Below are 20,367 nucleotides of genomic sequence, written 5' to 3'. Positions count from 1 at the left end.
AGGGGAACAATTTGTAGGCATCATGAGGTAGGTTTTAAGGAGGGATTTAATAGAAGATAAGGTTTTATGAAGTTTGACGGGGAGATTTTCATGTGCATGGGGAAAGCAGCGTGAGATTATAAGCATGAGATTATAAGATCCTTATCAACGCCATCTTTAAAACCACAATGATAATTGATACTAAATGTCAATCTTTTGGCAGTGTAAGCTGCGAGGCAAAGAAATGAATGGTTATTGAGACAGAACTCTTTACAGCTTTCTCTCCAGGTTGGGGTCAAACCACTTTGGCAAGGCAATGTTAGGGAAGTTTGTACTATGCATGCATGCAAAGTTATCATTCTAGAATTTTGCATGAATACTAAGCACACTTATTTAAAAAAAAAACCAATTTTACAATAGTTAAAATAATAATATACCGATCATCACTTAGGTCTTGCTGATTCTATCTAGCTACTAATAAAAGTTAATAGCCTTAGCTAATTTTAGTTATGTTCCAGAAAATGTGCAATAGTATTGTACATTGGGCTACTGTGGGGTACACTCTGTATAGAAAACATTTAAAGCTGTGTACTGACCTATTGCATTTTTATGAATCCTTCTGGACATAGGCAGTTCTGACCTGTATGAATGCAAATCATTACAATATGTGAAGCTATGACTCCAATATTTTCATTAGTTCTGTTCAAATTGGAGTAAATCCTACAGTCCTTACTCTAGTGGTACTCATTAGTCAAACAGCTTTGACACATACTGTTGTAAATTCAGAGGCTGTGGGTTTTTTTTTTGTTTTTTTTTTTAACAGTTAATCTGGATTTACTCTGTTGTAAATTAAAACAGATTCTGGCCAATTGGCTGCAGAGAAAGTGTTGTCAGGTCAAGGACTGCAGAATTTGGCCCCTTGTCTTTAAGCCATGAAACATAACTATGCAAAACACCAGACAAAGAAAAGAAGAGAGTTACCCAGACATATGTGCCACAAACAATATCTGATCTAAATCATTTAACAATCAAAAAGAACAGCAGTAAAACTAATTACTTCCTGTCTTTTTTCAGGTTAAAGGAAATGTAACCATATGACAGAGAGCGATTAGGTCATGACATGCTTTGCTGTTAATTTAATATGCTGAGGGAATAAACTCCATTTTTTGCCACACGTATTATGCTGAATGGGGCAGTCTATGTAGATTTGGCCAATTACATAGATTTCTTACTTAGATCTCTGTAAATACACAGTGGGCAGCTTACCTAATACTGTCTTCTACTGCCTGACCTGATTTCTCCACAGAGTGACAATGTGCACCACGTGGAATGTTCAGGCTCAATTTCCAAAGACAGTCTTGTCCAGTCCTCCTTGCACGAAAGGATGGTGTGGCCATTTGGCTGGACCTTGGAGATGATTGGTGAAGAGAGTGGTTAAAAGGGGAAGGAAAAGGGTGATGACAGTGAGATGGAGGGTTCTTGTTCTTCCCCCCCACCAATGAAATTGCACCCTGGATGCAAGGTCAGCACTCTCTTGATGCTGCTCTCATATGAGCCACAATTGCTTTTAAGTGCTGGAAGTTGAACTAGTTATCGTTGTTGTAAAAGTAGCCATTGAAACTGTAAATGGCACTACTTCCACATTACTCTCTTTTTCTACTACCTTTTCTGTACTTTTCTATTTCACTGATGCTTAAAAATGAGCTTGTTGAACTTCTACCTTCATGTTATGCTTCTCATAGTAAGCAGAAGTGGAAAGTCATGGTTCTAAACTAGAATAATTAGTATTAAAATGGGAGACAATCTTGCTGTTAAAGGTTACTGATTTCTCCTTATCCAACCCTACATATTCTGATTAAACATTACACTGACTGTAAAGGCATAATCAGATGGAATATGTGAACAGATATAATGCTTGCTCAGATGAAAATTAATTTTGATTTTGTCAGTCATAATTCAGGAACTCATTCAAAAATGATGAAAACAACCAGGTATAAAATTATATTCATTTATTTTAAACAAAATAAGGAAGTTAAATTTAGAATCATGGGACCTACTACTGACTTCACTTACACTGGTGTAAATCAGGACTATTGGAATTACTCTGATGAACAAATGAGTGGGAGGAGAATTGTGCCCATATCATGATGATGAAAAATGCTCTGTGGTCTGCTCTCCTGCCACTGCAAGAGTACATTTACTAATGTTTCATCTAATCTAGTTTTAACTAATCAGTTGGGGTTTCCACCTCTTCCCTTGGGAAACTATTCTTGTTATCTGGGGTCCCCTAAATATAAAGCTCTCGGTAACTTTACTCTCTGCAAGGCAGTGTCAGGAAATAAATCATTAGAGATGTAACTAAATGGCTGGCATAAATCACACAAAGTCAAGTACTTTCACTTAAAGCCTTTATTTTATTAATCTCCAGCACTCTCACAAGACTGCCTTTACTCAAAGTCTCTGCTTTATGTAGTTTCAAGCACATACAAACACAATAAGTTATAGAGCACCCCCAAACAATAGTAACCCACAATCTGGGAGGGTCTTGAGTGGTCAAATGACAAGGTTCAAGTGGCCAGCTATCCTCCTGTCGCTGGGGATTCCAGGAGACTCCAGAAGGTCAAATCCAAATTCCTCAGATCTACCTATCTCTTTTATGTTAGTAACTACTACAATTACATCAACATGTCAATCAAAGAAAAAACATTAAGCAAATACGTTTAAGCTGTTAGTTATACAGATGTGTTTTGCAGAGTCTGCCGTCTCATGCGCCCCAGTACACACACTAGAAGTTAAATATGGATAGACTTCCTGTCTTTTCAAAAGTGCATATTTCAGCAATTTGAAAGAAGCAAGACAGGATGGCTCAGGATCATGCTCCCCTTCTTCTCCTTGCCTGCCTAATTATGCTAAGGCTGGGACAAAAGCCTTACAGATGCTTTTGGTAATAGGCATAATAATCAATATTCCAGTACTGGCAGTGACCTAGTACTGGAATACTAGGAATTCTGCTGTATGCCAATGTCTCCCCTAACAATTCCACTGCCTAATGTATCACCCTGCCAGGAAGCCATTATGAGCAGGGGGTTGGACTAGATGACCTCCTGCGGTCCCTTCCAATGCTAATATTCTATGATTCTATGATTGATTTTTACAATACCCAGAAATGTACTAGCTGCTTTGACAAAGCAAATTTACCCATTCTTAGTTTCATTCCATCATTGCTTGATATTACCTCTTTTGTAGGCTAACCAATTCCTTTTCCCTTTTTGGTGTTTGCACTCATTTAAATATATATAGAGGTTGCTACTCTGTGTCCTCTCAGTTGCTCTTAGCCATGCAATACATGTTTCACACTTTTAAACATTCCTGGTAAGTCAGTCTCTCCAAGTCCTCTAACCACTTGTGTTGCTCCTCGCTGAACTTCTGCAAAATGGAGTGCCATACTGCTGCATGCTGGTGACAGCTCTCCCATCCACATACAAACAAAATAGGAAAAGGCTAGATGCACATTTGAGACCTGGACAGCATCGGAGAGATTTCTGGTTATGGTATAAGTGAAGGTTTGACTTTGAACAGTTATAATTAGAGTGGTATAACCCCTTGTATAGACATCCTTATTCCAGTATGACTGCCTTATCTTTGTATGTGTGTGAGTATGTAAGTATGTATGGTGTTTAAGCTAAACTGAAAAATTCCACTCTTCTACAGTGTGAGTGTGCACTTCTGTATTGATATAACATGTAAAACTTATCCATGTAGACATGCTTAATGGAAAGTATGTACACACTAAAATTTTCAATACATGTCACTATGGCCGTGTCTCCATTGACTTCAGACATGCTGTCACTTTATCAAAATATACTTTCTAAGATAACTATCATTTATATTCATTTATTTTGAAACATGATAAGGAAGTTAAGCTTAGAATCATGGAACTTGCTCCTGATTTCCCTTACACTGGTGTAAACAGGACTAACTCCAATGACTTCACTGGATCTGATGTATAAGTGGGGTCACTGAGAGAAAAATTATGCCCTGCCTCAAAGGGCTCTTGGTTCAGATGCAGATGGAGAGCACTACAGGGCAGTATAACATGGTATAAAGATGGAGCAGGAGGTGGTTGTTTTCAATGGAATTTGTTGCACATCAGGCAGATTTTTAAGGTGCTTTTTGGCAGGAACTTTTATGCAGGCTAATTAAGAGACTGTTCCAAATGTACAGAGGGATGTGGATGAGGTTAGGGACAAGCAAAGATGATAATGGGAGCAGTTAGTTGTGTCATTTCTATGAAGACCAGAACTGGGCAGCCAAGCATTTGCCTGATGAGTTTTTCCAATCTGCTGGCCACTCTCCCCTAGATCCCCAGCTCTGATTTAAGGAAAGTGGCTGCTCTGTGCTCTGTTCACTCTGCCTGCCAGCCTCAATTCTTATATGAGAGAGGCAGACTGCAAAACAGAATGCTGCCTCTCCTGGTCATGATCCAGCAGCCTGAGGTGTCAGGCTGAGCTGGCTCCAAAGAAATTCTCCCCTTAATTGTGGGAAAGAGAGCAATGCCCCCTTCCCCCCCGCCTTATCCAAAGCTTAGCAGTCAATTTTTTAAATGCTGCATAACACTTGAGGTAAATTGAGGGAAATGTTATTGTTTCTGCAGGGTCTGATTTTTGAACCACCCAATGTGAGCACCACATAGAATCTGCATCAGCATTACCTAATACAAAATCTGCTACAGGAGCATGAATCTCAGTCATTGTTAAGTAAACAGAAAAGATACTGCACTAGAAACAAAGATGGCTATAGCTCACAGGGCACAGACACTCTGACCCAGCACAGACACCAACTGCCCCTGCTGCTTCTCAAAACTTCCTGTCACCACCTCCAAAGTTGCCTCTTTCCCACTTAAAATGACTTATGGGCTTTGAATGAATAACAGTAAAAAAAAATACAAACTATTTAAAGAGCACTGATCAAATTAATATCTTCTAATACAAAGTCCGTGTAGTTTTGCAGCCTTTCTCTCCGCATTGTCAAACACCTGAGGAAGAGCAGCTCTGGTTGTGCTGTTAGCCTCTGTCTCTAGAGGTTGGATTCTCCAGATCATTTTGGGTTTCTGTTTCACTTGTAGACAGTTCACAGAGTTCACACTGCATTCTACCTTCATTTTCCTCCATAGCCTCCTGAATCTCAGAACCTGGTTTGGCAGAATTTTCTTTCTCCGCCTTCATGAGCAAGGTGGATGGTGTCGCGATGAATCCATTCATATAAATTCTCACACTGAACTGTTTGTGAGCAATTCATTGGCTGAATGTTAGCCACACAAAAATTCAACTAGTTACAAAGAGTCTTTGCAAATTTCACAACCCATTCACCAATAACTTGCAAATAGGAAAAGGACCTAAATTCATAGAGAGAAGTATTTATTTAGTGAATTGTTTTCCCAGCTCACAAGTTTCAGTCCTGCCCTGGAGGGAATAATCCAGCAGTTGAAGAATAATCTTTCTTTGGCCTTACATGAAGGTCTCTAGGTATTTCATAAATATCTAGCTATTCATAAATAAAATAAAATGCTTCAGGATAGTTAACTTTGAAAAATTAAGTTTATGTGTTATAGATGTTTGTTTATATAATATACTCAGGTTTCTTTCTTTCTTTCTTTCTTACATCCTCATAGGATTTCCTTTCTTTCATCAGAAAATAATGCTTTATCCCCAGTAAAATAAAACATACAATTTATTTAAGTGCATGCTTAACTCTGTTGCCCACATCTAATACTCTGTGTGTACCTGTGTTTTGTAGGAGCAATGAAAAATATTGAGGCTATTTGAATAGAATGTGGAATGCGTTACTGCCATACCACGCAAGCCGTATAGTATAGCAAAAGTCAAAGCCCTTTTACAGCAAGTTTTAAAATCTGTCAGCTCAGTCATTAGGAGCAGAGATCTAATTTGAGGACTTGAGATTTTTCCAGCTGAACTAGCCTTTTTTGCAATGCGTCAATGTGCAAAATGGTTCAATGTGCAAATGACCTTGTCCTTTCGATACAAAAGTTCTGATGCTGACACACTCCTCACCTCTGACTATTTGACTCTTTCTTTTGGCTTGGCAGATGTCTATTGTGCCATCTGATTCAGTCTGCAGAATGATTATTTCCCCATTTTACAGTAAACGTGGTACATATAATTCCATATACAATGCAACATGATTGACTAGAGCATCTCACATTCAAACTTTATCTCAGATGATTTCAAGGAGTTATATAATGTCATTTTCAAGTTAAATAATAAATAATAGTAGCCCAGAGAGAAATGAAAAATAAGGGGGAAAATACAAGCTGTCAAATGAGAGCTGAAAAGGGTTGGACAGTGGATGAGACAGAGAGAAAGGAAAGCTGCCCGAGTCAGAGACCAAAGTTGCAAAAGAGAAAGCTTTCACAAAACAGTGCACAAATAATGGGAATGGATAGAGATGGGGCTAATGCTGCATGAACAGAGGGAACAGAAGCAATAAGTAAATATAGATATGGATTTCTGGGAAGAGCAAGCCCAATAGTTCTTTGGAATAAGGAATATTTTAGTAATGAACTTTACATTGTAAATATTTCCGATGTCTAACTCCAGTTAAATGCATCCATATGAGACTTTTTCCAAGGCAAAATATCAGGGGTCAAAGTTTCAAAACATTGGGCCCAATTCTTCTCTCATCCTGGTTTTACTCCAGTGTAACTACTGACTTAGCTGAGTTACTACAGAAAAATCAAGCCCCTCGCCTCTATTTGTGCACATGCCCTGTGTTATAAACCCTTTTGCAAATGACTCTCAAATGGGTTTGCTTCACATGAAAGTCTGCCGTTTTCATGCACAAAAACTACCTTAAGTGATTACACACACAAAGTTGTGCATGCAGAAAAGAAAAGCAGGTTGAGGCCCTCTTTGAAAGGCCAGATAAAAGGGCCATGTCCTTCTCTAGTTCACATATTGAATGTTTACAGAATTTGCCCCACCACCTCTAAAAACGAAAGGCAATATGTGTCCCTTAAGATATTTAACTCAAAAGAAAGTTAGTATCTTGTGTCACTTCAACAGTTAGGAAGTGCACTGTACTGTTCCCTTTGCATTTGAAGTGAAAATGACAATTCTGAGCAATTTCACAGAAGAAATGAAGAGATTAATGGAATGGAAAGTACAGCACTGTTCAAATGAAGAATGACTAACTATATGATTGACATGAGTGAAAGCACAAAATAAAATAAAAAAAAGCCATGGAAAATGCTTATTGTTTTTCAGGTTCTAGGGTACTGTTTAAAAAATAAATAAAATAAAAACAAACAAACATAAAACTTCACACAGACTTTAGCACCGAAGATAAATTAATCTCTGCAGGGCTGCCTGAGGAATGAAGAACTACGAGAGCAATCAGACTGACTGGCATCTCAATGCTGCTGTCTAGCGATGTAGAAACTAGTTTTCTGCCTGACTGCTCACACCACAGAGCAAACTACTTGCAGGGAAGGAACAGACAAGAGGTGCATTAAAGAAAAGCTCTGAGATACTACTAGTGAAATAGCAAGTTTCCTTCAATGTCGAAGACCAAATTCAGCTCATCTAACTCATGCGAGTAGTCTCATTGATGCCAATGGCATGTGAGTAAGGAGAGTAGAATTTGGCCCATAGTATGTGTGCACATTGTTTAGTATTCTACTCTCATTACTGACTGCGCGATTGGTCTTTTCCTAAATCCCAGTTTTAATCTCTTTTTCTCCCTTGTACTTTTCATCTTATTTCCCTTCTCTCTATTGGTTTCAGAGCAGGGAGCCCAAACTTCTGTGATAGTTGTATTATTATTATTATTTATTATTAACCATGTTTATTATAGTAATGCCTAAGGACCAACCAAGAATGAGGCCCCGTTGTGCAAGGCATTGTACAACACAGAATAGTAGATGGTCCCTGCCCCAAAGAGCTTACAATTTAACTAGGCGAAGGAAAAAGCAGAATGACACAAGCAGAGTGACCACATGGCAGAAAACATGAGGTTAGTTCAACAATTTTTTGGGAGTGGATTTAGTTAGGAGAGGATCTGGCAGAATCCCCTCTCCCCAGTGCAGAAGTCCTTACTTTGGCTGCTCCTGCCCACTGAAGTATCTGGTTGGTTTCTTTCTCCAGTTTTTCACCAAGACCATATGGTGGGTGGGTGAGGAGGCACCATCTGGGTTCTGTTGCCCCAGTGTGAGGGGGAGATAGGTGTCTTTCCTGCACTGTTCTGGGTCCAGGGGTGCTGGGAGGTGAACTTGGCTAGACCCTGTTTTACACCCTTCCTCCAAGCATCACCACCTGCATGAGCACCCATTACATAGGCAAAGCCCTGCAATTGCACATGCAGTACAACATTTGCGTGCACAAAGAAGGCAGGTGAAACTGCAATTGTGCTTGATATGCATGCACAGATCCTAGATTGTACATGCTGATCCCAGGATTGTCCCAAATTAAAGCAAGTTCTTGGCATGAGTGCTAGGGAGGAGGTTAGTTTTGTCAGCTGTAAAGGAGAATGGCAGGGGGACTTTGGGTGGAAAGATTATGAGCTGGCTTTTGTTGAGCTTGAGATGACAGTAAGCCCTCAATGCTAGGATATGGCAAAGACAGTGAGGGATTTGAAATTGAAGTTAAAAGAGAGGGGTCAGAGTGCGATATGTACATCTTAGTCATAAAGATGGTAGATGAGTTCTTGTGAACAAATGAGGTCACCCGGTGATGGGGGAAAAATATAGGCAGAGGAAGAGGGGACCAAGAACCATAGTGCTGGGGGAAAGGGAAAGGAGGTAGAGCAACCAGAAGAGATAGTGAAAGAGTGGCCTAGAATCCAATGAACACCTGTAGAGGTTAAAGGCAACAAATCCTATTAGCAATTACCCATTACCCTATACCAGTCAGTCCCTCAAAAGAGTGTTGTTTTTACACAAATGAGAAGCAATGGAAATGTAAGCATTTCCTAATGCATGGCTGGTTCCAGTAATGGGGCAGTTTTATGCTGCCCTCATCAACAATGCTATCAAATTGGAGAAGATAAAAATCGGTAGAAAATACTATGCTTTTAAAGACGCTTTGTCTCTCAAAGAGAGAGTGAGAGAAATGCTGATCTCAAAGAAATAATCCATATCTAAAGCCAGCACAAAATGTAATAGGACTGACAACCTTTACACAGTTATATGGAGGGTGGTTGTAGCTGTGTCGGTCCCAGGATATTAGAGAGACAAGGTGGGTGAGCATAGGTGGCAGGTATCAAAGGCAGCCACCGCCCCTGTGCCGCCAAACGCCTGGGTCATGGTGGCCCTGCCTCTTCCCGTCATTTATAGGCAGGTGGCAGGCAATGGAGGTGCTGGCAGGCTGGCCTGACCAGGACTTCTCCAGGTGCCAGTGGGCCAACCAGGGCCAGGAGGCCTGGTCCACTCCAGCCAGGGGCTTGGGATGAGGATGGGGAGCTGCTCCGCTTGTGTAGGGGGTTGCTCTGCTCCAATCCAGCCAGGGCTCAGGGGAGCTGCTCTGACTGGGCCTCTGGCCGGGGGTTATGGGGCTGTTATGAGGCATAATTAATATTTATAAAGTGATTTAAAATTAGCTGTGTGAATGAAACATGTTACTAAATACTATATAGATTAATTGATGCCAAGGTCAGAAGGGACCACTTGCAATCATCTCTTCAGACCTCCTGTATAATACAGGCCACAGAACTTCCCTGAAACAATTCTGTTTGAACTAGAGTAGATCTTTCAGAAAAACGTCCAGTCTAGATTTTAAAAACTGCCAGTAATGGAGAATCCACTGCAGCATTTAGTAAATTGTTCCAATGGTTAATCAGCCTCACTTTTAAAAAATGTATTCCTTATTTGCATTCAGAACTTGTCTAGCTGAAACGTCCAGTCCTTGGATAATGTTGAACCTTTCTCTGCTTGACTGAAGAGCCCATTATCAAATATTTGTTCCCCATATAGATACTTACGGACTGTGTTTTCTAATCCCTTAATCATCCTTGTCACTCTTCTCTGAACCCTCTGCAATTTATCAACATCAGTACTTAATCTGTGCCATGGCTTGCTGGGGCTGAACCCCAGCACCTCTAGTCTTGGCACTTCATAGCCCCAGCACTTCCAGGCTTGCGGCATCAGTTATGAATGTAAAAAAGTTGCTTGAGCCCTGGCACCTACTTGCTTGAGCCCCAGCACCGCTTCCATTACACAGTAAGCACTGATCAGCATCCTTTTTAAATTGTGGACATCAGAACTGGACACGGCATTCCAGCATTTCCGGTGCCAAATATAGAAGTAATATAACTTCCCTACTCCTACTCGAAATTCCCCTATTTATTCATCCATGTTAACCCTTTTGGCCACAGCATTGCATTGGAGCTCATGTTCACCCAATTAGCCACCATAATCCCCAATTCTTTCTTCAGAGTCACTGCTTTCTAAGATTATTATTGTTATTATTTGTTTGTTTATTAATTGGGAAATTCAGAGGAAAGAGTAACTTGAAGGTTTCTTTGGTTTTTGTTTGGTTTTGTTTATTTTTAATGGCTTGGTTAATTTTTCTTATTGTGGACTGAAGAAATGATCCTTTGGTGGGAACTTGAAAGAGAAGATTGATGATTTGGCAAATCAAGATAAGGGAGCTTTGCATGCAAAGGCGTGGACATGGAGATGAGAGTGGGAGCATGAGATGAAAGAACATCAGAGGTAGAGCAGCAGGAACCAACACAATAAGAAATTAGAGCAAAAATGACAGCCACAAAAATGGTGTATAGACTAAAAAGGGACAACTGGGTTAGATTGGCAGTGACCTTGGGGATTGTTTGTCTTCCTCTGAAGCATGTGAGTATGGTAGCTTGTAAGGATTACCTGGGTATATCTCACCTAATCATTTCTCTTCCATTTCAGGGCCATTTGAGGCACCTTGGTCCCTCCTGTTCTCTGACTGTGACACATAATAGTCTAGTCTCCTGTGGGTCTCATTAACTTTGGTCAAATATTGGTTGCTGGATTTAGTGTCTGGGTGCTGGATGATGTTGGTGGCCTCTGATATACAGATCAGACTAGATGATCTGGTGGTCCCTCTTAAACTCTATTACTTTATTTGCTAACCAGCAATTCTATTCTATTCTATTCTATTCTATTCTATTCTATTCTATTCTATTCATATTCTTATACTGCTCTCATCACCATAGTATCTGAGCACTTTTCAGTAGAACATTAAGCAACATGACTAACATCTGTCACATATTTGTTCTCTCTCATCCTCTTCCCAGGAACTGGGTGTTTGGTGGAATGTTTTGTTTGTTTGTTTGTTTTGGGGGTTATATACATATTGCTTTGTATTTATATTAGAGAAGGGAAATCAAATAAATGCACTTTGCATTTAGCGTGGTAGGTGGTGAGGTTAGTTTTTCCAGCACAGAGAGGCTTTATCCTTATTGTAAAAAGAGTTCCATTTCTGGCAGAAGGGCAGAATTGTCAACCAAGTTCTTCATCCCAGAGTTTTCAGTTCATTTAAATACACTGGGACCAGGTCATTGAATGCCTTGAAAATAAGGGCTCAGACCTTGAACTTGACTCAATCCACATGGGACTATAGCAAAAATTGTGAGTTCTTCAGGTTATGATGCTGAAACAGAGCAAACCGTTGCTACTCCTTGAGACTCCCTTCCTGAGGTCTTATGTACGTCTAAACTACTCTCTACTTGGACTAGTTGTTTAAAAACCACAGTTTGGACCTTAGGTCAAAAGGCATTATTTAGGGTGGAATAAAGGGCATATGGATAGCATGAAATAAAGAACATGGAAAATTAGGAAAAATATAAAGAACAACTCCATAGATTTTAAGGCCAGAAGGGACCATTATGATCATTTAGTCTGCTTCCAACATAACCTTTAGCCATAGAAATTCCCTCAGTGATTCCTCGCTGTGGAACAGATTTCCAAGAAAAGTAGTGGAAGCCCCTTCCCCTGGGACATTTTAAAACTAGACTGGACACAGCTCTAGAACATATATTATGGGGACAAAACTGACTTGGCAGAGAGGTGGACTAGATGCCTTAATAGGTCCTTACAGTTTCTAATTTCTATGGTTGTATCACATAAAGATTGCAGTCTGGTGGGGAACAGCTCCTGGCTTGTATATATCTGCTTTCTTGGTTAAGCACAAATTTAAAAAAAATACAAAATATTACGTCTCCATTCTGTGTTATACAGGCAATCACTCTGTTTGAACTTCTCTTGACCGTAGCTAGAAACTTCCAACACTATTACCAGAACTCTGTATAATGTTGCTAACATCATTCATGATGATGTTATCCAGAATAAAGAACTAAAAAAAACCAGCAGATGTTTTGAATACTACACCACTAACCTACAGCAAAATATCTCCCCCGCCCCATCCAAATATAAACTGAACATGAAAATAACCAAGCTCTGTCTGTGCCTGCCCCGTACATAGAGGAAATAATGTGTAAAGCTAAAAATAAAAAGATTGACTTACACATATTGGGACATGAGTCTGAACAGTACTATGTAATTGGGTCCCACCCCATGACGTGTTGAGTACATTCAATGGGAATTGGAAGTGCTCAGTGCCTCTAAGGCTATGTATATACTGCACACTAGTGGCAGCAACATGTAGCTATATGCTGCAGAGAAAAGGAAACTGTTCACACAGTAGTGTGTAGCTACATATGTCAGTGAAAGGCTCCAGCCAGGAGAAGGGCATCTCTCAGCTACTGGAGCCTATCCCTACTGCCTCCTCCCACTTTCAGAATCTTTCCCTTCCCTGCTGCCTCCCTGCTGCCAGACTCTTTCCCCTCTGTCTCTCCATGCCAGAGCCTGTCCCCACTGCCAGTCTTTTCTTTCAGTGGGGAAAGGCTCCAGCAGTGGGAAGGCAGGGGCAGACTACTCTGATGGGGAGAGGCACTGTTTGGGGAAGTCAAGAGCCTTGTGGATACATTCATGAGTACATGCCCACAGGCTTCAGGCAAGTCTTTACTCACCTGAGCCATGTCTCATCATGTACACTGTTATTTAGACCCATGCTATGGGGACTACCCATCTATGTATTATACATGCCTCCATAAGAAATGTGCAGTATAGATGTATCTTTATAGGCACTCTGTACCTCAGAGTATCAGGCCCTTAATTTGTTCTTTATCTTCATGGGTAATTTATCCGTTTTGACTTCTTTGTGTTTTAAATGTAAACAAGACACATTTTGTTAATAAACTGTGGTGTAAACTAATGTAGAGGTTTACTCACCAGCATTGCCATCATCACAATATAATCATTCTTCAAAGTATCATATACCCTTAATGAGTTTGCAGTTAATGGTTCTTCCCCGATATCAGTCACCATTTGTGATTGCTATTTCAGATTTGAAGCGGGTAGGGGAAGCGTGGCTAGAGGCTGAATTTGCAATATAAATTAACAGCCACTAGACTTACTGTAGACGATTAATTTGTCTTTGATTATAACTACACACTGAGTGAGAGAAAATTAGTTTCTTTGATTTGTTGGCACAATGTGGATTTGGGAAATGGCCACGGGAAGTTGAAAACAAAACTAAATTGCATTTATTGAAGTGCAAAGCATGCACAAGTTGATGGAATTTAGATGACGAGGAAGAAAAGAGCTTTAAATGGCACTTCAGAAGATGGTGAAAGTTTATTTAAAGACCCATGACAAATGACATTCGGTTGATTCTTGTGACTTGGTATGGTTAACTAATGGGGGGCTGGCAAGGAAGGTTGGCAATACTTTTTTTTCACACCTTTACAACTATTAGTTGACAACACATTATAGCTTGGAAATAAATCCTTCCTATAGTAATTAAAATTAGTCTTGCTGACTTCTTATCTGATTGAAGGAACATTTACTTCAGTAGAAAGTTCATTTTAAATTGGCAACAATTGCTAGAGAGTTGTAGAACCTTAGTGTTTACATATGCTGTTAAATAGTTTCCATGTTCCATCATCAAGGTGACAGCATTTCTATGGTGACTGAAGTGATTGTTCTAAATGTATACATAAGGCTATGTCCTCTAGTCTTTACTAAGGCAAAGTGGATGAGGAGCTGTTAGGGACATAGAGTAAAATTTCCAACGCACCTAAGTGACTTAGTAGACCTATTTGCAAAAGTGCTTACTTCACTTGAAAGTAACTTGGTAGCTTTTGAAAAAATTACCTAAAGTTCACATCTTCTATTTATATGTCTTTCTGTAACCTCTCTTTGTATTACGTCTTGCCCTGCCACTAATGCCATGGAAAGTTCTTTAGCTTTAGAACTAATGAAGTTCTCCTGTGTAAGGACAGCCAGGTTTGAGGGGAGCCAAGCAGGTGTTTCTCAGTAGTACAGTACAGTACAGAACTAAATCCTGCAGGAGCTCCCTCATGGCAGTGGGAATAAGAAAGGGACTAGTGATGAGGAGAGAGCATCAGCCACAGTCCAGAGGATCAGTCACAGCATCTCCAGTTCTCCACCTGACAATGGGGTGTGTTTGCACCATAAGCTGCTTTAGCCACTGAATTTCAGTGTTATGGATGCTTAGCACATGCTCAGGATCTGGCCCTGAGACATTATGAGAATATTGCATGGAGGGAGTGTGTTCATATGTATGTGTGAATATAGGTACTATATGTGCGGGTTTGAGTATATAGCTATACCGATATAAGAATAAAATTGTAATTAAAATATTCTGTGGGATTTCAGTAGAGCTGACAAAATAATTCTCAACCTTAGACTAAAAAAGGCCGGTATATTATATGGAGCATCAGTGGCAATTCTTTGGTCCCTGCCCAATTTTGAATTTGATGTCTTGTCTTTACTTTGTAAACAGGCTCTGAATGCACCCCTGTAAACCCTTTTTTGTTGCCTATTTTCAGATGTCACCAGCCTCCTCTACAGCAAGTATAGCATACGTTTATGATATGAAACAATGCTAAAAGGTGTTATTACCAGTCTGCAGCTTATTACAATTCAGGTTTCTAGAATAGTGACTCAGTTTTATTTCTTTCCTTGTAGGCTAAAGGTTCTTCAGGTATAACATCGGGCACCCAGAAAAAGGTAAAGAGGACTCTACCCAACCCACCTCCAGAAGACACTACCACAGGGACCCAGTCAGCATTCACTACTGTGGGGTCAGCTTCACGCAGAAGGATCTGTAGAACCAACACCATGGCCAGAGCTAAAATTCTCCAGGATATAGACAGGGAATTGGATCTGGTAGAACGAGAGTCAGCCAAGCTTAGGAAGAAGCAAGCTGAGCTAGATGAGGAAGAAAAAGAAATAGATGCCAAACTGAGGTACTTGGAAATGGGCATCAATAGGCGGAAAGAAGCATTGTTAAAGGAAAGAGAAAAGAGAGAGCGTGCCTATCTTCAAGGAGTGGCAGAAGAACGTGATTACATGTCAGACAGTGAAGTTAATAATACCAGGCCTACCAGAATGGAAGCTCAGCATGGTTTGGAAAGACCACGAACTGCACCACAGACAGAATTTAATCAATTCATGCCACCGCAGACCCAGCCAGAAACTCAGTTTGCTCCCCCTACAAGCCCTTATACACAGTATCAATATTCTTCTCCTGCTCTTCCTACCCAAGCACCAACTCAGTATACACAACAGTCACATTACCAACAGCAGCAGACTTTATATCATCAGCAGGTTTCACCCTATCAAACCCAGTCAGCCTTTCAGCCTGTGGCAACCATGTCCTTTACTCCCCAGGCTCAGCCTCCACCAACCCAACAGTCATCATATCAACTGCCGTCACAAATGATGGTGATACAGCAAAAGCCAAGGCAAACTACGTTATATTTGGAGCCTAAGATAACAACGAACTATGATGTGATTCGTAACCAGCCTCTCATGATTGCACCTGTTTCCACTGATAATACTTATGCGGTTTCCCACCTTGGCAGCAAATACAATACCTTGGACTTAAGGATGGGGCTGGATGAGAGAAGCAGCATGGCTAGCAGCCCCATATCAAGCATATCTGCAGATTCATTCTATGCAGACATAGACCATCACCACACGCCACAAAATTATGTGCTTATCGATGATATAGGAGAGCTTACAAAGGGAACGGCAGCACTGAGTTCTGGTTTTAGCCTCCACGAGAAGGATCTGACAAAAACCGATCGGCTTCTTCGAACCACGGAGGCCCGTAGGACACAAGAAGTGACGGACTTCCTAGCACCACTGCAAACTTCTTCTAGATTGCATACTTACGTGAAAGCTGATGAAGATCCAATGGAAGATCCTTATGAGCTGAAGCTCCTAAAACATCAGATCAAGCAGGAGTTCCGCCGGGGTGCAGAAAGCCTCGATCACCTTGCTGGCCTTTCTCAGTATTACCATGCGGAGAGCAGCTACAGGCATTTCCCCAAATCTGAGAAGTACAGCATAAGCAGGCTCACACTTGAGAAACAAGCGGCCAAGCAGCTCCCAGCAGCCCTTCTTTACCAGAAGCAGTCAAAGCACAAGAAGGCTTTGATAGACCCCAAACTGTCCAAGTTTTCACCTATCCAGGAAAACAGAGACCTCGAGCCTGATTATTCAAGCTATATGACTTCCAGCACTTCATCGCTTGGTGGTATTACCTCCAGAGCAAGGCTTCTTCAGGATGATATCACTTTTGGCCTCCGAAAAAATATCACGGACCAACAGAAATTTATGGGGCCAACGCTAACATCATCCCTTGGAGCCAGCCTTGGGACAACACTAGGTCCAACAATGAGATCCACATTACAAGATGAAGCTGACAAGTCATATAGTAGTGGCAGTAGATCAAGGCCCTCATCCAGACCCTCTTCAGTCTATGGACTTGATTTATCATTAAAAAGAGATTCCTCTAGTTCTTCTTTAAGACTGAAAGCCCAAGAGTCTGAACCATTAGACATTTCTTTTAGTCATGCAGCTCCCTCTGGAAGAACTAAACCTACAAGTCTACCTATTAGCCAAAGCAGGGGAAGAATCCCAATAGTAGCACAGAACTCAGAGGAAGAGAGCCCGTTAAGTCCTGTTGGTCAGCCAATGGGAATGGCAAGAGCTTCAGCTGGACCCTTGCCACCAATATCAGCAGATACCAGGGAGCAGTTCGGATCAAGCCATTCACTACCTGAGGTCCAGCAACATATGAGGGAAGAATCACGGACTCGCGGGTATGATCGGGATATAGCCTTCATCATGGATGACTTCCAGCATGCCATGTCAGACAGTGAAGGTAAACTAGGCCTCAGACTGCTTTGTTACTATCACAACACAAATCCTCATTTTTATGCATGCATCTAATTTTTATCATCCTACAAGGACTTGTTCTTCTTTTTGTTCCTTTGTGCATCTTTTGTGTATCTCTCTTTTTATTTTGCTTTTTTGTTTGTTTGTTTTATTCTAAAAACAGATTCTGGATGGTGCTTAGACACAGTAGTATGCTCAAGTCACTTGTTGATTTGGTTTCCTTTTGCTTTGCTTATGCATTTTCCTTTTTATTTGTTGGTGTCTACATTTCTAAAAGCATTATATAAATAGAATGTGTTTATAAAGTGTGCCCCATACTCTTCTCTTCACTCCTTACATGGGGCTTCATCCTATGCAATTCAATTGTTGATTTTTTTTACACAGTTTCTCTTGAAAAATTCCTAACGTGGCCCCCAAATTTTTAAAAACAATTGAATCTAGTAAGAAAAACTGGATGCATCAAATTTCATTATAGGTTTCCAGAATCAGTAACAACTTCCTGAAGCACACAGAGTTATAATTGCACCTATGAGCAATAGTATTATGTGCTAAAAGTAGATATTGTGTATTAGAACCGTAGAGAGCTTAATGTGATAGCAAATGAACATTCTAAGTACAGACTGCTAAAATACATCTTGTCATGTGGACTTCTGCACATTCAGAATTGTGATGATATAAGAAAATTTATCATTCAGATGGTACAAAGTAACCTCATTCATCAATAAACTTACTTAAAATATTTCACTTCCATTGATGGATTATCCAGCTTAACTGGATATATGTGGACCCCATACAGAACTTCTGCCAGATAAGCACAAGAGCTTATCTCACTTAGGTTCATGAAAAGGAATCTTTCTGATGTATCATAAATGGTGTAATTAAAAAGTGTTTCGTTTAAGTAAATACAGCGAAATGTTAAGCTGGTGTCAAGTACTAAATAACTGAAAATTATGCATCCACTTTGTTTGACTCTAGTCAAATTTAATACATTTTAAAACCGTTTAAAATTCATAGTCACTCTGAAAGAGAATGAAACGCACATGTTTAAGTTATCATCTGCTTTTCATTGTATGTGCTCCATTAAATTTTCTTGTGTGTATTTACTGCACAATAAAAAAACAAAATTTTGCGTGCACTATATTGTTTGTAAGTGACAATATTTACCACAAAATAATTATTTGCATGATTATGAAGTAGGAATGGTCTATTCTTGTACTTATACATAACCCAAATTTATTATTTTGAAAAAGCATTGCTTCTCTTTGTTCATAAGCTGTATCATTTTGAACTCCAAAGGGGAATCTTGGTTTAGAAGATGAATAACATTTGCTTTCTCTGCATATGATCTCACACTATTGTAAAATGATATGCTGCAAGTCATTGTTCTGTAAATTTCTGTGTATTTTGGGCTCTGATTCTGAAGTTTTTTTTCATGGGAGGTTCAAAGTTGCCAAATCTCATTATTTTATCATGAGTCTCATAGTATTTTGTGCTTTTCTTAAAGCGCCAACTCACAGATTCTTATGATTAAACCAGAATTTCAGCAAGCAAACTAAAAGAACCCAGAGTGGTGTGTTTTTTTTTAAATCTAATACTTTTTAAACCAATCTCAGGATGTTTTGGGGGGCTGACTCATGAATATGAATAGTTGGAGTTAGCAATACTGGAGGCTTTTCATGATTAAGGGCCTGATTCTGTTAGGTGCTGAGTACCTCTGTACTGTGCTGATTGCCCTCAACTCCCAATGAAGGAAGATGGAAACTGACACTCAGCCCACTATAGGAGGAGCTCTGCATACCCCAGCAACTTCCACTGAAGTCCATTGAAAATGGATTGGAGCCAAAGAGAGTGGGATTGGGCCCCACATCCATACAAAACTTGGCCTTCCCTCTATTTGTTATGTAGTACATAAACAGATCATGGATAAAATCACAGTAGTTTATAATACTACTATACAGTTTCATTATTTATTTGCAATGAATACTTAGGATATAGGGGTTGGTTTTGATCTGGTTCTGAATCTGATATGTTCTTTTTTAGATCTAGCCTAACTCAGTTCACAACTTGTTCATTGTGAGGTTTATCACATGTCCCTGGGAACAATTGGTACCCCATTTTCTGAGCTTATCCCAATGGCTGTGTCAGTTTTACAAATAACTTTGTTTTGTTCCATTTCTTATAAAGCTTTATAAAGCCTTGCAGATTGCCCAGAACCAGGAGCTGTCAGTCAGTCGAGCTGGAGAGATTAGTAAATAGACAGCAGGCTGGCTCAGGGCACGTGCACCACCCCAACCACCCGCCCAACCAGCCTGCCACAGGATGACACTCAGCTTCTCTTCTCCTCCCATTCCTGAGGCTGACCAGTGAGTCTGCCTCTCATTCAAGTCCTGGAGCCAACCTTCTTCTTCTTCATAAGGTGGCTAGGAAGGAACAGGAGCAATGTCCTGGTGGAGGAAAGGAAGCAGTGAGCTCCTATTTAATTCTCATCCTCCCATGGGTCACCACACTCATCCCCTGTACAACCACCTTCTTTCCCCATGACAGGTAACCGGGCTTTTCACATCCAAGATCTGGTTGTCCCACTTTGGAGGCAATCAAAAAATAATGTGTGTTAAAACAGGTTGCTCTCTACTATTCCTTTAATTGAAGACACTTTCTAGCTTATGGGTGCTTGATACTCCTGGATCTCTTGCCCTCTGGAATCATATGCAGCAGTTGGTGCACAAGCAAAGCTTTTCAGCAGACTTCCTGTGCAGCTTCTGTATTACTCCTGAACAGCAAGGAAGCACATTCACAGGCAGGACTATTACTGATTATTTTATTTCTGAGTGTTTGGTGTTGCACCTGGCTTGAAGGAGTTTCCAAACAAATGCGCCAACCCAATTCCATACCCCTCAAAGTCAGTTGCAAAGCATTTCTCTGGTGGATTGTCCTTTCTGTGGAAGAAATATATTTGAAGCTGGTGTGAGAGGAGGAGGGAGTTCTGAGTGTAAGAGATGCCGAGGAGAGAATACATAAAGGAGAGGAGGATAAAAACAGAGCATAAGGAGGGCAGCATGGATACAGCCTACCACCAAGAAGGGTAATAGGAGGAGGTGAGGACAAAGATGCTGTTA

At 40.4% G+C, this 20,367-nt stretch overlaps 1 protein-coding gene across 1 annotated transcript in view; it reads left to right on the top strand.

The window, feature by feature from the left end:
• PCLO (piccolo presynaptic cytomatrix protein) overlaps nt 1-20,367 on the top strand; it is a 470,221-nt gene that overhangs the window by 270,034 nt on the left and 179,820 nt on the right. Inside the window, exon 8 of the mRNA XM_067564601.1 lies at nt 15,032-17,237. Within this exon, the coding sequence (XP_067420702.1) occupies nt 15,032-17,237 (2,206 nt within the window). The remainder of the gene's footprint in view (nt 1-15,031; nt 17,238-20,367) is intronic.

The sequence above is a fragment of the Emydura macquarii genome, unplaced genomic scaffold, assembly GCF_026122565.2.
Source record: "Emydura macquarii macquarii isolate MOO-44397 ecotype Brisbane River unplaced genomic scaffold, CSIRO-AGI_Emac_v2 contig_2636, whole genome shotgun sequence".
Taxonomy (NCBI): Eukaryota; Metazoa; Chordata; order Testudines; family Chelidae; genus Emydura; species Emydura macquarii.
This window is presented reverse-complemented; position numbering and strand designations above follow the sequence as displayed.